The following is a 19,458-nucleotide window of genomic DNA, read 5'->3' as shown; positions in this document are numbered from 1 at the left end:
ACATTCCAACGTCAAATTTACATTCATAGCCCTAAAAGAAAATAGAAATTTATGACCCAAAGCATCAACTATAATATTATCTTTCCCAGCATGGTAATCAATCAATAGGTAATGAAATTAGAGATAAATACTTTAGTGTATTGAGGAAAAACCCTCTCAAAAGTATGTATTTCTTAGATATATGTATAAATATATATATGAAGTATTGAATCACTTAAGGAAAGAATATATCTAATTAGTATCTCTAAAAATTAGCTGTAATATTTAAAGATACATTATCCACTGCTATCAAACAATCAAATATTTTCAACACTTCCCCTCAAGTTGGTATATAGATGTCTCACATGCCCAACTTGCAAAGAAGATTATGTAAGTATTACAATTAAGTCCTTTAGTAAAAACATCAGCCAACTATTTTTCAGATGCTAGATAAGATAGAATGAAGGCACCACTGGCTACTTTTTCCTTGTTAAAATGACAATCTATTTTCATGTGCTTGGTTCTATCGTGTTGCACTGGATTTTGAGCTATGCTTGTGGCCGTATTATTGTCATAGTACAAGGTTGATCCATTTTTGTTCAACAACTTTAACTCTTCCAATACCTTTTACGGCCATAAAAGCTCCCAAACGCCTTGAACCATGGCCCTATATTTAACCTCTGCACTTGATTGAGCCACAACACTTTATTTCTTGCTTCTCCAAGTGACTAAATTTCCTCCCACAATAGTGCAATAACCCTTTTTAAACCTTCTGTCATCAAGAGAGCCACCCAATCTGCATCTGTAAATACATATATCTTGAGATGACTATTTTTGGAGAATAGAACACCTTTTCCCGATGCAGACTTTAAATAGAACAAAATTTGCAATATTACCTACGTATGGGCTTCGCGAGGATCATACATAAACTGACTTACCAAACTAACTGCATAGGCTATATCAAGTCGAGTATGAGAAAGATAAATCAATCGTCCGACGAGTCTTTGATATCTCTCTTTATCCATCATTTCAGCAATCCCTGCTTGTAACTTGTGATTACTCTCAATAGGTGATTTTGCTGGTTTGCAACCTAACATGCCAGTCTCTGTCAGAAGATCTAAGACATACTTTCTTTGGGAAATAAAGATTCACTCTTTCGATCTAGCCACTTCTATTCTGAGGAACTATTGTAACTTTCCCAAGTCTTTGATTTCGAATTCTTGAGCCAATTGTTTCTTAAGTTAGGCCATTTCTTCCCTATCATATCCTACCATAATCATGTCATCAACATAAACTATAAGGAGATTAATATTAGGAGATGAATATTACCCTTGTGATGTTTTATAAAGAGGGTATGATCAACATTACTTTTTTTATAGCTAAATGACACCATTGCCTTACTAAATCTGTCAAACCAGGCTCTAGGAGATTGCTTTAGTCCATATAGGGTCTTTTCCAGTCTACATACCTTACCTTAAGTGTCTCTATCCTGGAATCCTAAAGGAACTTTCATATACACATCTTCTTCCAAGTCTCCATGTAAGAAGACATTTTTTACATCAAACTATTGTAAGTCCTAGTCAAGATTTGCTGCACATGATAGAACGATCCTAATCGCGTTCAATTTAGCAACTAGAGCAAATTTTTCTTGATAATCCACTCCATATGTCTGAGTGAATCATTGTGCTGCTAATCTATCTTTGAGTCTTTCAATTGAACCATCAGCCTTATACTTGATAATAAATACCCATTTGCAGCCAACCATTTTCTGCCCCTTAGGAGGTTTAAGCAGTTTCTATATCTCATTTTTTGCTAAAGCCCTTTATTTCTTCAATCATAGCCTTTTTCCATCTTGGATCACTAATAGCTTCTCTCCCATCCTGTGGAACAGATATAGAGAACAAAGACAACGCAAATATTGTATAGGATGGGGATAAGGAATCATAAGAGACAAAGATAGAGATAGGATGTAAAGTGCAAGTTTTAACACCTTTTCATTGGGCTATTGGTAATTCTAAATTAGTAGCAACCTCAGGTAAAGAAGACTCACTTAATAGTGAAGAGTCAGGGCATAAAGTAGATTGTATAATGTCATCTTCTTTCTTGCCTTTCCTAGTTTATGTTCTTAAATTAGACCTATCCAACAACCGTCCACTAGTCTTCTCTTGAACCAAAGTCTCTGCTGGAACTGAATTCTCCCTTGGAAGGGTAACAAAATAGGGTGTCATCCTTTTATTTTTAATAACCCCTCCCTGAAGAGATAGTTGTGATGAAGAAAATTAGGGTTCATCCTTACAAAATGTTACATCCATGCATCCATAATACTTTCCAGGTGGCAGATGATAACATTTGTAACCCTTCTGTGTGGGAGAGTATCCAATGAAAACACATTTGATTGTTCAATGATCCAGTTTGCTCCAATGTCGAAGATGAATGAAGCAAACACAACCAAATACCTTTAGTGAAACTAGGTAATCTGTCTTGCCTTGTAAGGTTTCAATGAGACTTTTAAAATCAAGAACCCGAACAGGAATCTGATTAATGAGATAAGCAGTAACCAAAATTGCATCCCCCAAGTAAGGCTTTGAGAGGTTCATAGTGAACATAAGTCATCTAGAAACCTCCAAAATATGTCGATTTTTTCTTTCGACAACACCATTCTGAGCACTTGTACCTGGACAACTAGTCTGATGCAAAATCCCATAAGATTCTAAATAATCATTAAATTTATACTCGGTTCCATTATCAATTTGCAAAATCTTAACCTTAGCACCAAACTGAGTAGTAATCAATTTATGAAAAGAAAAAAACACGAGAAAACATCACTTTTGGAATTTGATAAAAATACTCATGTAATCTGAGTGCAACAATCAATAAATGTAACAAACTAACGAGTACTAGATAAATAAGTAAGACGAGTAGGGCCCCAAACATCCAAATGAATAAGCTCAAAAGGAACAGTACTTCTATTATTACTTAAAGGATAATTGTTTCTTGTGTACTGAGCAAACTCACGGGCATTACAAATTAAAGAGTCTAACTGAGATATTAAAAACAAAGAAGGAAACATCTTGGCGAGAATAGTAAATGATGGATGTCCTAACCGCCTATGCCACTAAATTATCTCCCAGTTCACATCTTTATTGTCTCCAAATAAGGCCTAAGACATACTGTGCGATCGATCCAGAAAATATAAGCCATCACACATTCTACCATTACCAATTGTCTTCCCTGTTTGGAGGTCCTGAAAGACACAGTGATCGGGAAAGAATTCAAGTTTACAATTTAAGGCTTTAGTGATAGTACTAATAGGTAAGAGGTTAACCGAGAATTTAGGAACATGGAGGACAAAAGATAAAGTGAGATTGGGAGTACAAACAATAGAACATGTTTCAGAGACTGAGGTAAGGGAGCCATTGGCTATTCACACACTATTTTTAGATGGACACGTAGTATAGTCAAAGCTTTTGTTTGACCCTGTCATATTTCTATTCGCACTGGATTCAATAATCCAAGATTCAGAAGTAGATGGAGCATTTAAAATAGTACCTGATTTCACATTATTAGACTTGGCAATCAGGGTAGAGTCCAATTGAAACAAGAGGCATCGAAGGTGTTGAATCTCATCCAAGGTAAAACTCTCAGCAGAAGTAGACTTGTCCTTTGTTATTATAGAGTTTGATAAATGTGCTTGAGGTCAAGAATTACCCCTTCATTTTCCACCACGACCTTGAGTGGGGCGACCATGTAACTTTCAACACTAATATTTTGTGTGTCGAGGCTTACCACAGTAGTTACACGTCAAGTGATCCTTATCAGACTTACCACATGATGGACCATCTTGATTAGCAATGAGACTGACTTTCTCAATAGATGGATTATAGAGTATAGAAACACGGCAACTCTTCTCCTGTTGTACATAGGAGTATGCCTCATGGAGAGGAGGGAACGGAGTTCTTCTAAGAACTTAACCTGAATCCGATCATACTCAATATTCAACCTAGCCAAAAAATAGAAAACGCATTAGTTCTCCACCATCTTCTGAAATTTTTTGGCATCATTAGTACAAAACGCCTAAAAATCTTGATAACAATCAAGTTCATGCCACAACCCACTTAATTGAGAAAAATATTGAGAAATCATTAGCTCTCCCTGTTTTGTACCATGGACCTTATTACGAATCTAAAAAAATTTACGCATCATTCCCAACACGAGAGTAGGTGAGAGTAGCAACATTCCAAATTTTTCCACAGTATTGAGTAGCAAATAAGTTTAGGAAATATTGGGTTGCATAGAGTTGATAAGCCATGCCATTACAAGATAGTTCGTTGAATCCCACTGACTAAACGTTGAATCAGTGAGTTTAGGTTCCGACATTACCGGTGATGTATCCCTGCAAGCTATAAGCCTTGATAAACAACAAGCAAGGTAATTATGTCCATCAAGCTTCAGAGGACTAATTTGCAATGATGGATTATTGGTTAAAATCACAAGCTTTTCGTCTTTAGACATAAGGTTAGAAAAATAGCTAATACCCAAAAAATTTGCTTGGAAAATTAGGGGGAAAAACACCCAAATGGAACATAAAAGACATCCCAAAATAACTTAGCCAAAAACATCACTACTTGAGGAGAATGTTTGGAAGGGAGCAGCGGGCACAGTGATGGCGACAGAAAAAACATAGCAGCTGCAAGTGAGTTTATGCGCAGCGCGTGAAACAAAGTTGCAGAAGCTTGCGGAGGCAGGTGATGCCCACGCGTGGGTCTTTTGGTCACCGGTGTCTGGGGTTTCACCGGCGAGTGGATTCAGACTCCAATGGTAGGGGTGATAGGAGAAAAAATAAGGCTAGGGTGGAAAGTACCAATTTTGTGTTTATAGGGTTTTTGGAACAAATTTTAAAATCAGAAAAAAAATCCCAAAAATCGAATAAAAAACTGATGCCATGATGAAATTAGAGATAGATACTCTAATGTATTGAGAAAAACTCTCTCAAAAGTATGTATTTCTTTGAAATATGTACAACTATATACATGAATCATTGAATCAATTAAGGAAAGAATACTCTAATTAGTATCTCTAAAAATTAGCTGTAATATCTAAAGGTATGCTATTCAGTGCTATCAAATAATCAAATATTCTCAAAACAAAATCATAATGTTTTAGTAATTCAAGCCATCTACGCTATCGCAAGTTCAAATCTTTATGATTCATCAGATATTTTAGACTTTTATGATCAGTAAAAACATGACATTTTTTACCGTATAAATAATGTCGTCATATCTTTAAAATAAAAACAACAGTTGTCAACTCTTAATCATGCGTCGGGTAGTTTCTCTCGTGAAACTAAAGTTTTTGTGAGGCAGAAGCAATTACTTTCCCATTCTTCATCAAAACGCAACCCAACCCACAAAGGGATGCATCACTATAAACGGTAAACTCTTTCCCGGTCTCAGGTTGAGTTAGAACTAGAGTTTCGATTAACATATTCTTCAATTAATCAAAGCTTTTCTGACCAATTCTGCTAAACGTTAACTACATAAAACAATAACAAATAGAGTAAGCTTAAGTAGCTTAGTAAGTTCATAGCTAATATACAAGTCAACTTACCTCAATTAAACATTTGAAAACTAAAATAAATTAGATTAATTAAACTTGAGAATCATTTACAAGGACACATAGAATTAGAACCAAAATAGTTTATCATATACTTCATGTCTGTCAGTAGTTTAATCAAAATCATTCATGTATATATATACATTTCATCGCATCAATACCAAAAATGAACATTCTTGCATGATTATACTTAGATACAAACCTTCTAATGGTTAAACACAAGAAATATCAAATCATTATAAGATTAAATACAAATTTTAATAGCCCAACTATAGTAACATAACTCGGATACTCGAGTAACCATATAACACCAGAGAGCAACAAAATACTAACAGAGGCACCGAAGTGCAAACCCGTGCAAGTGCGTGTTCAAATCTTATCGGCATGCCAATCGTTTTCGAATCGTTTACTACGTTCAAACAAACATTTTAACAAAGTTGACCACATTTAACAATTCAGAGGCACTTCCAAAAATACATTCATACACATATTTCCAAACAACTAAGTTCATTTCAAAATCCTAAAATCATATATCCCAAATATTCAGCAACTACCAAATATTCACTTTCTCACTTGTACTTAATTGCAACAATTTAAAATTTCAACTTATTATCAAAACTAACTACAAATGCAATTGAATCAAATCATAATAGCACAAGTTTAAAAAATATATATTTATATTATGAACTTACCTAGTATATTCGACTATTGAGTAGATTTGTAGGGACTAATCTGTGATTTTCCCTTTTCCCTAATTATCCTTCGTACGGTTCAGTTCTTGATCTATATAATGATTAAATTAAATTTATCAAATTAAAATACATTTTAAAATTCATTTTTACGCAAATGACTTATAAAATTTATTTTACAAATTTTCTCTGAACTTTTACATTTCATTCAATTTAGTCTCTAAAACCGAAACTACTTAAACTTTCACATTTAACCCCTAATACTCCAAAACCTATTTTAACAACATCCCTAATTAGCCTTTGAACATTTGAAATTTCACAAGTTTACATGCAGAATTTTATAAATTTTCATATTAGTCCCTAGGTCCAAAAATAACAAAAATTCATTTACAAAATAGTCCTAACAACAACCAAGATTATAACTATTCCAACTAACTTCAAGAAAAACTTAAATTAATTAATGTAAAGTCCTAAAATCTTCAAAAATTTTACAAAATAGTCCTTGGATTAGCTAAATTAAGCTATAACGATCTAAAAAAAATTTACGAGAAACGAGTAGGAAAATTTACAAACTACTATCATGTGAGGAAGCATGGCCATGTGGTGTTAAGGGTGAGTTAGAATTAATCATGTTAGGCAGAATAAAAAACCTGAAGATTTCTTTTTGTGTAGCAAACATGAATGGAACCATAAGACCGGTGACGGTGAAGATGTTTCGGTGAGCCGGGATGCATCTAGTAAAGATGCTATTAGATGCTGGCATTGTTATTGTTGTTGGTGCAGGCAATACGATGGCTTGCGGTAGTGAAATTATAGTTGGAAAAGGTTAGATTATTTCCCTATTATTATGGTGAGCAACACAAGTAGTTGGAAGAAGTGGAAGTGGACTTCTTTCTCAAGGATTTGAACCAAGTTCGAATTTTGGAGTTGACATTGTTGGAGGGGTTTACCTAAATACCACATTTGGTCGGAACAAGACTATACTCAGACAGTAAAATGGATGTGCCATAATTGTTATTGACTTAAGCATTCAAGAGTGTTTAAAAATACAAGCTCTGATGCCTTCATAGCTTACAATATCTTACAGTTGCCCCCTTTGAAATTTTCAAATTTTTTGAATTTTATATATAAATTATCATGTATTTTAGATTTGGTGCCCACAACATTCGCTCCCTTGGTCAAATTGTATTAATATAATTCACCCCTTTAAGCCATAAGGTTATACTTTATATTAACAAAATATTTTTCAGTTTTTAATTATATAGCTTTAATAATAATAATCAAATATTAATGTATGATGGGCCTTGAGAGACTAAACTTAGAGGCCTAATATGGACTTTAAAGCCAAATTCTAGAATTAATTGATTTGGCACATACCCATACAGATTCTATTATTGATGAGTTCGATCTTATGAAAAAGCGAATGGTGCAATTTAGGATGCCTAGTATTGAGAAATAAGACTAATATCAAGTTTTTTTAATTTAATTTTTGAAACTATAATGATACTTAAGAAATTTTTAGTATAGTATTAGTTATTCTCTTTTGCATATTAGAAAGAAATATTTAATTTTATATAGTGTGATTTTTTTTCTTTTAAGTTTTTTTACAATTAAATTATTCATACCATTTTAAAAAAATTAAATTGATTTATTTAATAAAAAGAAAAAAAAATCTAAAAAGAATTAACACTTTTTTTAAGTTAAAATAAAAAGTCGCTCGAATTTAAAAGTTTCACCCTCTAGAATAAAATTGTATGCAAAAAGCTACCTTAATTAAAATTCTTCCATAGTCCGTTAAGATTATGCCCTATCTATAATACCTGCTCTCTGATTAATGCTTGTTGATGCAGAAAATGCGTTAGGACGAATCTTGAACAGCATTTTATTTCTATAATGTTTTGGTACAAGAACTAAGAAGGCATGCGAACATGTTATTCTTTCTGTTTTGTCTTTTCTTTTTTCCTTCTTTAATCTCTTTCCCTTATTAGATCAATATTCTATTATTGCTACTAGCTCCACCGTGTCTATGCCTATATGAGGTTTTAAACTTTGAAAGCCTTGCAGATTTTGGTTTTCTTGTTCACTAGAAGTTCAGAGACCGATTATCCTAGAAACCTCAGCCGCATATCCATATAATCTAATAGGATCAGTACAGTAACCCAAAGAAGAGGAAAAAGTTATCCTTTTAAAGCTTTAATGCTATACTTGGCTGTAAGAATCCCATTAGAAAGTTGAATAAATTAAAGACAACCACGAACAAGTGAAAGCAGTTAACATACTTGCAATATTATTAAAAAGTTTGAAGTTCTCAGCATTTGCAGTCTTGCACAGGAAACGCAGGGCCATAAATTGCTTTTAGATTTTAACATCTGATAGCAAAGTAACTTGTTATAATAATCTAGCAAGTACATTTCATGAGTTGTAGTCCTAAGTTCAAAAAGAAAAACAAAAGTACAACTAATGTTGTAGAAAGTGGTCTGATATTGTAGTCCAACATCATCTACTACTAAATTTAGAGATATAACTTTGCTAAATGAAGTAAAAAGCATGAGACAAGAATATGTTTGAGTGACGGTTGGCCGCCAGTTTGTGCTTAATTTTATATAGGTTCTGGAGTTTATGGATCTTCGCGTCATATCCATGTCGTCTTGTGCAGAAAAGAAGGATTTGGTCCAAAGAATGTTGTTATTAATTTAAAGATTAAAGCTCCCAAAGCCGCATTTAAGTGGCATGAAGGCCACTATCTCCTTTGATTCTGTTAGTCCAAGCCTAAACTCAATGGCAATGCAGCCTTGATTTCAGCTTGTCTTCATTCTGATTATAAAAATTAACAAAACGGTACTATCTTCAATCTCTCCTAACTTGAGAGTTCTCAGAATCAAATTGGGATAAATGAAATTTTCTGAATGTAACTGTAAATTATAACTATATACTACAGCAGTACACATGCAACTACAAGCAAAGAGAATCCCTTATTCTCAGAATAATTTAACTGATATGAAACTGTTTTCTTCTAAAGAGCAGTTGTTTGAATGAAAACCAAAGTAGTATATATGTGAATGTGATACGTGCTCGCCACTATAATCACTGGTACGTTTGATGACATTATAATATTCCATTCCATGGGAAGCTCCTGCTTCACATGAGACTGCAACATGGCTTCCTCTTTGTTTTGCTTGAACAAGGTAAACAAAAAATCTTGGATACCGTATATAAAAGCATATTTTAATATTCAGCATGCGCACTTCAACTATCTTCAAAGGGGATTTTATTAGCGGAGTTACCCTGTAATTATCCATTCAGAGAGCGCCGCTTGCCTACCATTTCTACTTTGAAACTAATATCCATGCAAAATGAATAAATCAATACCTTTTTTTTGTTTTCATGGGGATGGTGGTGGGGATGAATGTGGATGACGCCCACTCCACGTTCACAAAGACAATACGACTCACATTGTTACATTCATGCAACATCTGTTTATACGTACCCTAGTTTCAGCGCCTATAAATAAAGCAAGGTTTTCCATCTATAAATGCCTTCTTTGAGAATACAAAATAGATAGACGTTGTCCAATGGCGACATCTTACTCCACCACCACCACCACCACCACCACCACCACCACCACCACCATTCTTTTGCTCCTAGTCATTGCTTTTTTCAGTTTCTATCAAACCCAAGCTGGGAACATAAACCCTAATTCAGTTGTTCTTGGTCTAACACGTTCTAGCACTACCTTTACTATACCTAAACCCTCCAAATACTCAAGAAAGAGACTTTCACAAGTTTCAGATATGATTGAGCCATTGAGGGCTGTAAGAGATGGATATTTGCTTACATTAATTATAGGAACACCAGGACAAGTCATTCAAGTTTACATGGATACTGGGAGTGACCTGACTTGGGTTCCTTGCGGTAATCTATCCTTTGATTGTCTGGATTGTGATGACTATAGGAACAATAAGTTAATAGGTACTTTCTCCCCTTCAAATTCTTCTTCCTCTTTTAGGGACACCTGTGGTAGCTCTTTTTGTATTGACATCCATAGCTCTGATAACTCTTTTGATACATGCATTGAGGCTGGATGCTCATTAAGCACCCTTCTCAAAGCCACCTGCTCTAGGCCTTGTCCTTCCTTTGCCTATTCCTATGGTGAAGGAGGGCTAGTCGCGGGAACCCTAACCAGGGATAACCTTAGGGTTCATGGTAGTAGCCCTTATATCACTAAGGACGTTCCCAGGTTTTCCTTTGGTTGTGTGGGCACTACTTATAGAGAGCCTATTGGCATTGCAGGGTTTGGTAGGGGTGTACTTTCCCTACCTTCACAGTTAGGGTTCCTCCAGAAAGGCTTTTCTCATTGCTTCTTAGCCTTCAAGTATGCCAACAATCAAAATATTTCAAGCCCATTATTCATGGGAGATACTGCTACATCTTCCAGTGACAATATGCAGTTCACCCCGATGTTGAAGAGTCCCATGTTCCCCAACTACTACTACATTGGTTTAGAGGCCATAACTGTAGGCAATGTTAAGTCTGCTGAAGTTCCTTTAAACTTGAGAGAGTTTGATTCACAAGGTAATGGGGGAATGTTGATTGATTCAGGAACCACTTATACTCACCTCCCCGAGCCATTCTATTCTCAACTTCTCTCAATGCTCCAACCAATTATAGCATATCCTCGAGCCACCGATGTAGAGAGGCGAACCGGTTTTGATCTCTGTTATGAAGTTCCATGTCCAAATAACCGATTCACAAATGATCCTTTCCCTTCAATCACTTTTCATTTCATGAACAATGTCAGTCTCGTTTTGCCCCAAGCTAATTACTTCTATGCCATGAGTGCTCCAACTAACTCAACAGGGGTCAAATGCCTATTGTTCCAAAGCATGGATGATAGTAGCTACGGACCAGCGGGTGTATTCGGGAATTTCCAACAGCAAGATGTGAAAGTCGTTTATGATTTGGAGAAAGAGAGAATTGGATTTCAAGCAATGGACTGTGCAGCAGCTGCAATCTCTCAGGGACTACATAAGAACTAACTTCAATGCTAGTTCTTGCTGTTTCGGCCAATGCTACATCTCTTGGACCACAAAATAATGAACCTAAATTTGAATTATGTACTTTTCTTTTTCTTTTTCTAATGAAGTTAGCTTGTACTCGTTAAGTTAATGTGCAAACTAGATTTTGTTGCTTTAAGGTTTTGGATTTGAATTTATTAAGAACAGCTGGTTTTATTCTCATTGCTTAGCTACAACGATAGAAATATGGTGAACCAACCTTATTACAACTATATTATATCAGTAAAGAACCAAAAAGCATAAAATTTGGCATCACTGGGGTTTCTTTTCCTAGTAAGTTTCTATGCTTTTGACGATAATGTGTATGCATTTGGTTGTGATGCAATCATTTATTGGTATTAACCTAGAGCTTCATTTTCAAATGAATCTTAATTCATCGTCTGCTCAAGTTTGATTCTTGTCTTAAATGATGATTCAAGTCCAAGCAAAAAATTTACACCTTGCCAACTCCACGGAAAATAGAAATTTTCTTTTTATTAGATTAATTTCGACTTTTAATAGGACCATCAAACAATTTACAAGTTTTAGCAATCTTCGATAATACAACACACACGTAATACACAGATTGCGAGAAATTACTAAAATAAAATAAACACGTCTTGCAACTCAAAGAGACCACAAGTTGATCTTTACAACATTTTAAGAAATGGGGCCTCGCTCAGACGAACAAACTTGTACATTGACTTATGGTCATGTAGTAATTGGTAGATTGATATTCTTTTGTATCTTCCAGTAAGTACAATGTATAAGAAGCTTTGAAGTATCCATTCAGTTTAAGTAAATGAAGGCCCAACCATCTAAGCCTAATAGCTAAATTTTATACTACTGCTTCAAGGCAATTAAAAAAAGGGGGAAGTTCCCAAGACCTTTTTGACAAAGCCACTCCAACTATTGTGATTTTGGTCAAAGACCGACCATCCATCCACCATCCATCCACCATCCAATAGCTACATTAACCCCAACCATTTCGGGGGAGAAACCCCCCCAAATTATTCCTATGAGTTTCACCCGCAGATGGAACAGTATTCTTAGCTACTTCAAATACAAAAAGAAGTCACCAAAGGGAGCTACTAGCAAGTCGCTAAATGCTTTCCACTTAAGGAGCCTAGGTCATTGCCAAGACCCCAGAACGCAGATATATTAGTTCAGTAGAAAATGATCGAGCAGCAGCAATAAACACGAGTTGTAAAGGAGCAGCCAAGTCAACACAGGCAAGCATTTTTATTTGAACATGCAGGTCGTACTATGGCCGTGAAACATAGCATTACCACACTTTAATTACAAGAAAAACCAATCTCCAATGCAATAAACGGGTTTATATCAATGCCTCTAGACAACACGCATGTACAGCTCTCAATGAATAGTACAAACAGGGCAAAGGAAAGATAAAACTTTGGTTGCAGAGCCAGGGAGCATTACAAGAGCTATTTAGATGATACAGGTGGGAAAACAACGACCATCGCCTAAGAGCAACAAGATGCAGTTGCAGTCCGTTCTGAAGGTCTATTCATGAGAACCATTCCAGCAGGATTTTGTGCTGGCTGCACTCGAGGTAATCTTTTAGCTGCACGAGATTAGAAAAAATAAAGTCAATTGCCACTTTGTAAAACAAGTACTGAATGCTTTCAGGAAACTTAACAAAACGACATATAAAACACCTATTTCATAGAAAAGTTCATTGACATTGGATGCGGTCTTTGCAGAAGTTTCCATGAAGAAAAGACCATTCTCCTGAGCATAAGTTTGTGCTTCCTGGATCAGAATAAGAAGTCAAATTGACATTTGCATGTAGGTAGAAGTTAAAACAAAATTCGTTTTGAAATGTCAAAAAAATTGAATAGAGAAATCCAGGCAGTAATTCTATCCTAGAATGCTCATAATTAATGATTACAAGTAACACTATAGCATTAAAATTTTAAGGAAAAAGATACGTGAAATAAAAAACTGATAACTTGCCTCTGCTGCCACCTTCCTTGCATCCAGTAAGTCAGCTTTGTTCCCGGCCAGTGCCATTACCATATTAGGATTGCCTTCACCGTAAAAAAGGAAATATAACAAGAACTTAGATTATACAATTACTCGGTTCTTAATTGAATATGTTACAAGGGCACAAAATAAGAACAAAAAATAGATATATTGACACTGACAATTAAGAAGGATGTCATCAAGAAATAGAAAAGGCAAAATACTACCTTGTGCTTGAAGTTCTTGAACCCAATTTTTGGCTCTTTCAAATGAAGCCTACAGAATGAGAAGGAAGCTATTACTATTCAGATACTAGTAAATGCCATTCACTTATCTAGTTCAACAAAGGGAAATTTTCACAAAATTTTTAAAATCCTTACTAGTAAATGTTAGCACTAATGCGGTGGCAAATTGTAATTGTGTATAAAATAATGCATTAAAAATGCCTCAACTGAAAACCCATCTTTCCGAGAAATATGAACCCTTTCACTCCCTACCCCCATCTTTTCTCAGTAGTTCTCTTGCGAAAAAGAAACTTTACACAAAGGAGAAAAATCATCAACCAAAATGATTAAGGGAAAAAAAAGAGGACGGGAGAGAGAGCATCAATCCCAAGGGAAACTTAGTTTTCCTTCAAATAGCAGCGTACAGATTTTGAGGTCCCCTCAAATAAAATAAACATGAAATAACATGATTTTAGAGAAGATATCAGCAATAGTGATAGGCATAAAGCAGAGAAAACTAAGATAAACTTATTGTTGCAAAAAACGCAAAATTAGATTCATAGAAAACTTGCCTCGAGACAAGTAGTATTTATGCTCCGTGCTTTTTTCTTTTTCTTAAATTATAAAAATTAAACAATAAAAGAAGTGATAAACAACAAATTAGAAAAAAGAACCAAAAGAAGGCAAATAAATAAAATGCAAAAGCACCGAGCAAATGGAGCCTTAGGAAACTGAACCAATGCTCCTAAAGTTCTAATGCTTAATTTCACATTTTGAGCAGTGGACAGTTTAGAGGTTAGATAACCAAACCGCATAGAGATGACAATGGTTAGCCGTCATCAACTTACTTGATTTGTCATATCATACCCAATAATCGCAGCTGCAGCTCCTCGGTAGTACATTGGTGCCAAGCTGTGATACCTTTCTTGCCCAGCTGTATCCCATATCTCAAACTTTACAGTTGCATCATTCACGGCCAATGTCTGGGAAAAGAAAGCTGCACCTATGGTTGATTCCTGCATAATAATAAAATAAATATCAAGTTATATTCCTACTGAAGTTTGTAATTCAATAATGTTATATCTTACAAAAACCAATATCACCAGAAACCTGAAATTCAACAAATTGTCCTTTAACAAAGCGCAACACAAGGCTAGACTTCCCAGCTCCAACATCCCCAAGTAGAACCTGAAGTATAAAATACACATTAACGATGAATACATACAACAGAAACACCGGTTCGAAGTTCAAACTAAAGACACAACATAACTTTCACTTATAAACACAATAGTTAGGCAATCAATATTTCAAGCTAATGGCATGAAGCAACTATTACGATATCAACATAATATACACCATCTAAACAACAAAAAGAACCCATAGGAATTAGACATAAATTCATAAACCTTAAGCATAAAATCAAAATTTTAACAAAATCTCTAAGCTTTAGGAATGATAAAAAGAAAGAAAAATAGCAGAATTGAGACGATATTTAATAAGAATTAGCTGGAAATTTTAATCAACCTAAACAAGCAACGTAATAAGATATCAAAGAAAAATAACCTCGAGGAACAGAGCGAAATCCAGCAGGGATTTGATTGGCATTAACAAACCAAAAAAATCAAAATAATATTTTGCAAACATAAACCAAACCATATCAGATTTCATAACAAAAATACCAAGCATGATCAACAATTCACAAAAACCCAGATCAGAAATTCAGCATCTAAACCAAACCCAAAGCGCCAAATACTAGTAATAACCAAAAAAAAATTCTTTGAGAACCAAAGGAGGGTTTAAGATCATGAGAGAGAGAGGGACTGACTAATTTAGCATTGATGTTCTTGTTTCCAGTGGTGGCCATGAGAATGAGATCCTCTACGATCAGATTTATGTTCAAAAAGTAAACAAATGAAAATAAAAACTAAGGAGTAAAAAAAGAAAGAAAGAAAAGATGGAGAATTGAGGTTTATTGGTGCGTTGACAAAGAAAGGGGAAGTAGTGAGAAGAGGGATGTAAAAGCCAAAGGGTAGAAGCAAAGGGAAAGATCCTCCTCAACCCCCCAGCAAACCTCTCTTAAGAAACGACTCTTCAACCAAAACACGAAAGCGATAGCTGTTTTTAGTTTCTTTTTCCCTTTAAATTATTTTTTATAATAACAGTCTGCGTGGCAAAGGCTGAGCCATTAATTTTTTTCTTAGTTTTTTCGTCACCTGGTTTTTTCTAAGAACTTGTATATGTGTAATACAAGTTTTATTATATATCAAAATTATACACAAATTATAGTTTAATATATAATTATATATAAAATTTTGATTTGATTTAATTTTTATAAATTAATACAATTATTGATATAACGTCATTTTATATTTATATATTATATATATAAATAATTATATTTATTTAATATAAAAATAAATTGATGCATTTATTTCTTTAAATGTGTATAATTAAATCAAAATTAAAATTTTAAATATACATTTGAATTAAAATTAATGCTTCATGCCTATAATTGCACCAAATTAAAATTGATATATTCACATATAATTTTGAGATTTATCTCTATATTAAATGAATGCTATTTTTTATATAATTTCATTTACCTATTTTTAATAAAATAAAATAAAGTTTTACCTAAATAGTATTGTACCAAGAAGTGTTATAGTGAATGTTTAAAAATTTTCTTTAAAATTCAATATTTTGATATTTATAACAATAAGCTATTAACTAAAATTATTTATATGCTTTGTAAGAGGTAGTTAAGTTAATCTCAGCTTTCTATCGAATAACTATCTACGTTATTCTCTAGCCACAAATTACTTTAAATGTGAGCTCAAACAATACGAACCAAACACACAGAATCAAAACTTTACTTAATTTTTAGTGGAAAAGTTAATTCTCTATTTAACTAAAAACTTTACACTTTTCTCAAAAAATAGAATTTATACTGCAAAATAATTTTCTACTATTATCTGACAGAATAACGAAGATTAATGATATGTGTAATATGTTAATCATATAGTTCCTATTTATAGAGAATCGATATAATAGTTTTGTTTGAATAAGGTCTAATTAAATCATAGTATTTTAATAAAAAAACATGACTCTTACTCTAAGTAGAAGTGTTAGGAGTGGGAGCATGCCTTATGGGTTACTACGGTTTGCACCCCTTTGTATTCTACAAGGTCTAATTTGATCTTTCATGTATTGAGTCCAATTATATATGTTATTTTGACTTTTATTCAAAACTTATATAATATATCCAACCCAATAACTATTTTCTGTTTCCTAAAATATTATTTTTTCAATTAATTTATATTAATTAGATTAATTTTTCAATTAAATTATTTTTTCAACCCAATTCTAATTTCGTTTAAGTTATGGTAACTTTACCATACTAGAATCTACAAGGAAGTATGTTTAATTGTCTTATTCAATAAATCCACAATTACTAATTAATTTAATTCTTACTTCACACTTCGATTATTTAATTACAATTAATTAAATAATAACTCGAAGAAATTAAATTAATTTCTAAGTTGACTATTTCTACTTAGTGAGAAAACACTCTTACTACAGATGGTGATACATGCGATATATTTCTCTTAATTTATCATTTCCATTCATTCCATATTATTGGTTCTACATGAAATTTTATTTTGGTTATCTCTAGCTAGCGAATGAGCTGATTGGACATATATAATTATGGCTCAAATAATTTGTAATTAAGTTTCGACCCTTCGCTTATTAATGACAATATTATTTAGTCACGAAGTCATTCCACAAAAGTATCAAGATTGAGCTCTCCCTTATTATATATCATTACAAAAGCTACACATTAAGTGCTTGTCAAATGACATTTTCATGAGTGTGTTATCTTTATAGGATATCCTTAATCTCTTTAGGATAAGTTCGTTCTCCTAATAACAAACAAATAATAATTAAATCATTTACTTCCAAGACAAATGACCCATCACCATGTTAGTTTTCCTCTATCATGTAATGCTAATGAGAGGATATAATTTACCCTTCATTGGGCTATGAATTCCACTATTGTGATATGATGCTACATCATACAAAAATCTTATACCAAATGTACCAGTTTTCAGTTCCTTATATATTTGAACTTAGGATTTCATTTACATCAAAGTAAACGAGTAACAAATACACAGTCCATCATCCACTTAGGATTAAGGAATGTCACACTATGAATGTCACAAGTGAATAAATCCATAAACAAAGCTAAGATCCATTCTACTTGGGTCCTATCCAATGTACTATCAGTCCAATCAGTCATATTATGTCTCTATCTTCTAAGAGTCATCTGCTCCAATACCTAAGACAAGGAATCCCCAATTGGACTTGATACGCGACATATTAGCATTTCAATTAATTTGCTCAATTCCCATTAGTCTAAGGACATGTTTAGATTATCTACTAATATAAATTATCTTTCCACATTACTATCTGACCACGTAATGTCCCTTAATATTAGTTAAAATTTAAATAATCAGTTAGACAATATTTGCTTTCATTTCCTTTGCGTGTAAAAATAATTGAAGACAAAATACAAAAAAAAATATTAATGGTGCTGATAGATTATGGGCTTAAAACCCTAGCGTGTACTAAAGTAGGCGTTCCCAATTGAGGCACCTTGTCTTTTCACCTTTAACTGATAAATTTTCTGGAATACGCCTAGCATCTGTGGCTTACGGTGCATGCAATGGTCTATAAAGAAGGCCACTAATGTCCACCAAGATAAGGCAGAAAGTTACCCCGGTGCAATGCGGTACTCATTTAGCACCGAACAGAAAGAGGGATAGAAAGGTAGGTGGAAGCTAGCCTCCAGCAAAATGAGGGGAAGAGTAAAACCCCTAGTAAGATCACTCAGATGACCTTCGAGTTAGTTGAAAGTCGTAGGAAAAATTTGACCGAAGAATACCTTAGGCACCTAAATACCGATTCAACTATTCTTCAACAGTGTTGCATTCATACATAGGAGCAATCACCCATTGGCTATTCTCAAGACCCTTGGGACCGATCTTAAGCACATCTCTAGGCTATTGGTTCTACTACCTTAGCCACGACCACTTCCTCATGTATTGATTCTAACCATTTTGTATTATAAAAATGAAAGAAAAAGAACAGTGAGAATTACCTCTAGAGAAAATATGAACTTAAGACGAAAGAAGTAGGAAGCTTTGACAGAAAAAAAGTCTAGGGTTCTGATGATACAACAAAGTGATTGGAAAAGTGTTTAAGTTTCAATCTTATAAGGAACCAAACGTCTGTGGGAAGTTTTCAAATTTAGGTTAACTGTTCAAATACTCTAATTGCAACTCAACACCTGTCAATACTGAAGTTACATGACGATTAAAAATACGAGAGTACCCGCTAATATTTACCCACGAGCTAGAATCTGCCAATCGAGACTGGTTGTTTACATTCACGCCAATTAGGATTTATAGAATGTATGTCACCGATGAGAAATATGTTATAAGTATGTTGGGCATTCCGCCAAGCAGTGTTATACGTCTGATCCGAGGAGTTATCTATGCATCCTTAGTAGTGAGGATTCTCAAGTTGGAATAATTTTGAAGATAAAATTTTCGTAAAGGAGGAGAGTGTTGTCATACCCCAAAATTGGTGGATCCAGAAGAAAGGCGAACAGATGTGAAAGTTACATGTTTTGTCGCACTATTGTAGTATAGTCTGCCACCTTTTAGAATTTTGGCAAGTTAATCCTGGTGCATAATATATCCGTCTACTTAGAATCTTAGGGTTTCATCTCCAGATGTTTCCCAATTGATGAAGAGTATACCAACCGAAGAGTATGCCCTAGAATGTTTACTAAGCATGACATGCATATCAAGTGTATGATAAAATTTTGGGAGATTAGATCATCTTCAAGAG

General features: G+C 34.0%; 2 protein-coding genes across 3 annotated transcripts; one reads left to right on the top strand and one right to left on the bottom strand.

Annotated features, from left to right (window-relative positions):
* The first annotated feature begins 9,966 nt into the window (after positions 1-9,966).
* On the top strand, positions 9,967-11,519 carry LOC107900407 (probable aspartyl protease At4g16563). The gene has a single exon (XM_016826019.2). It carries the CDS (start codon positions 10,073-10,075, stop codon positions 11,315-11,317), a length of 1,245 nt encoding a protein of 414 aa, XP_016681508.1. The 5' UTR covers positions 9,967-10,072; the 3' UTR covers positions 11,318-11,519.
* Positions 11,520-12,542: 1,023 nt separating this feature from the next.
* On the bottom strand, positions 12,543-15,656 carry LOC107901900 (ras-related protein RABF2a). 2 transcript variants are annotated; one of them, XM_016828071.2, is made up of 7 exons: positions 15,371-15,656; positions 14,656-14,733; positions 14,394-14,561; positions 13,549-13,597; positions 13,313-13,386; positions 13,015-13,108; positions 12,543-12,920 (listed from the first exon to the last, which is right to left on the bottom strand). In XM_016828071.2, exons 1-7 carry the CDS (start codon positions 15,407-15,409, stop codon positions 12,820-12,822), a joined length of 603 nt encoding a protein of 200 aa, XP_016683560.1. In that variant the 5' UTR covers positions 15,410-15,656; the 3' UTR covers positions 12,543-12,819. The 2 variants fall into 2 exon arrangements, with proteins under 2 accessions (XP_016683560.1, XP_016683559.1); XM_016828070.2 differs by lacking the exon at positions 15,371-15,656 and adding an exon at positions 15,109-15,338.
* Positions 15,657-19,458: the final 3,802 nt, after the last annotated feature.

Source organism: Gossypium hirsutum, chromosome D06 (assembly GCF_007990345.1).
Source record: "Gossypium hirsutum isolate 1008001.06 chromosome D06, Gossypium_hirsutum_v2.1, whole genome shotgun sequence".
In the NCBI taxonomy this organism is placed as follows: Eukaryota; Viridiplantae; Streptophyta; class Magnoliopsida; order Malvales; family Malvaceae; genus Gossypium; species Gossypium hirsutum.
The sequence above is the reverse complement of the archived record's forward strand: the minus strand, read 5'-3'. Positions and strand labels throughout refer to the sequence as shown.

Excerpts from the sequence above, each read along its gene's own strand:
- LOC107900407 (XM_016826019.2), top strand. The coding sequence starts at position 10,073 with ATGATTGAGCCATTGAGGGCTGTAAGAGATGGATATTTGCTTACATTA.
- LOC107901900 (XM_016828070.2), bottom strand. The coding sequence starts at position 15,231 with ATGCTTGGTATTTTTGTTATGAAATCTGATATGGTTTGGTTTATGTTT. Across the intron at positions 14,562-14,655 it reads GACAATTTGTTGAATTTCAG|GAATCAACCATAGGTGCAGC; the intron begins GTTTCTGGTGAT and ends ATTATTATGCAG. Across the intron at positions 13,598-14,393 it reads GGTATGATATGACAAATCAA|GCTTCATTTGAAAGAGCCAA; the intron begins GTAAGTTGATGA and ends CTCATTCTGTAG.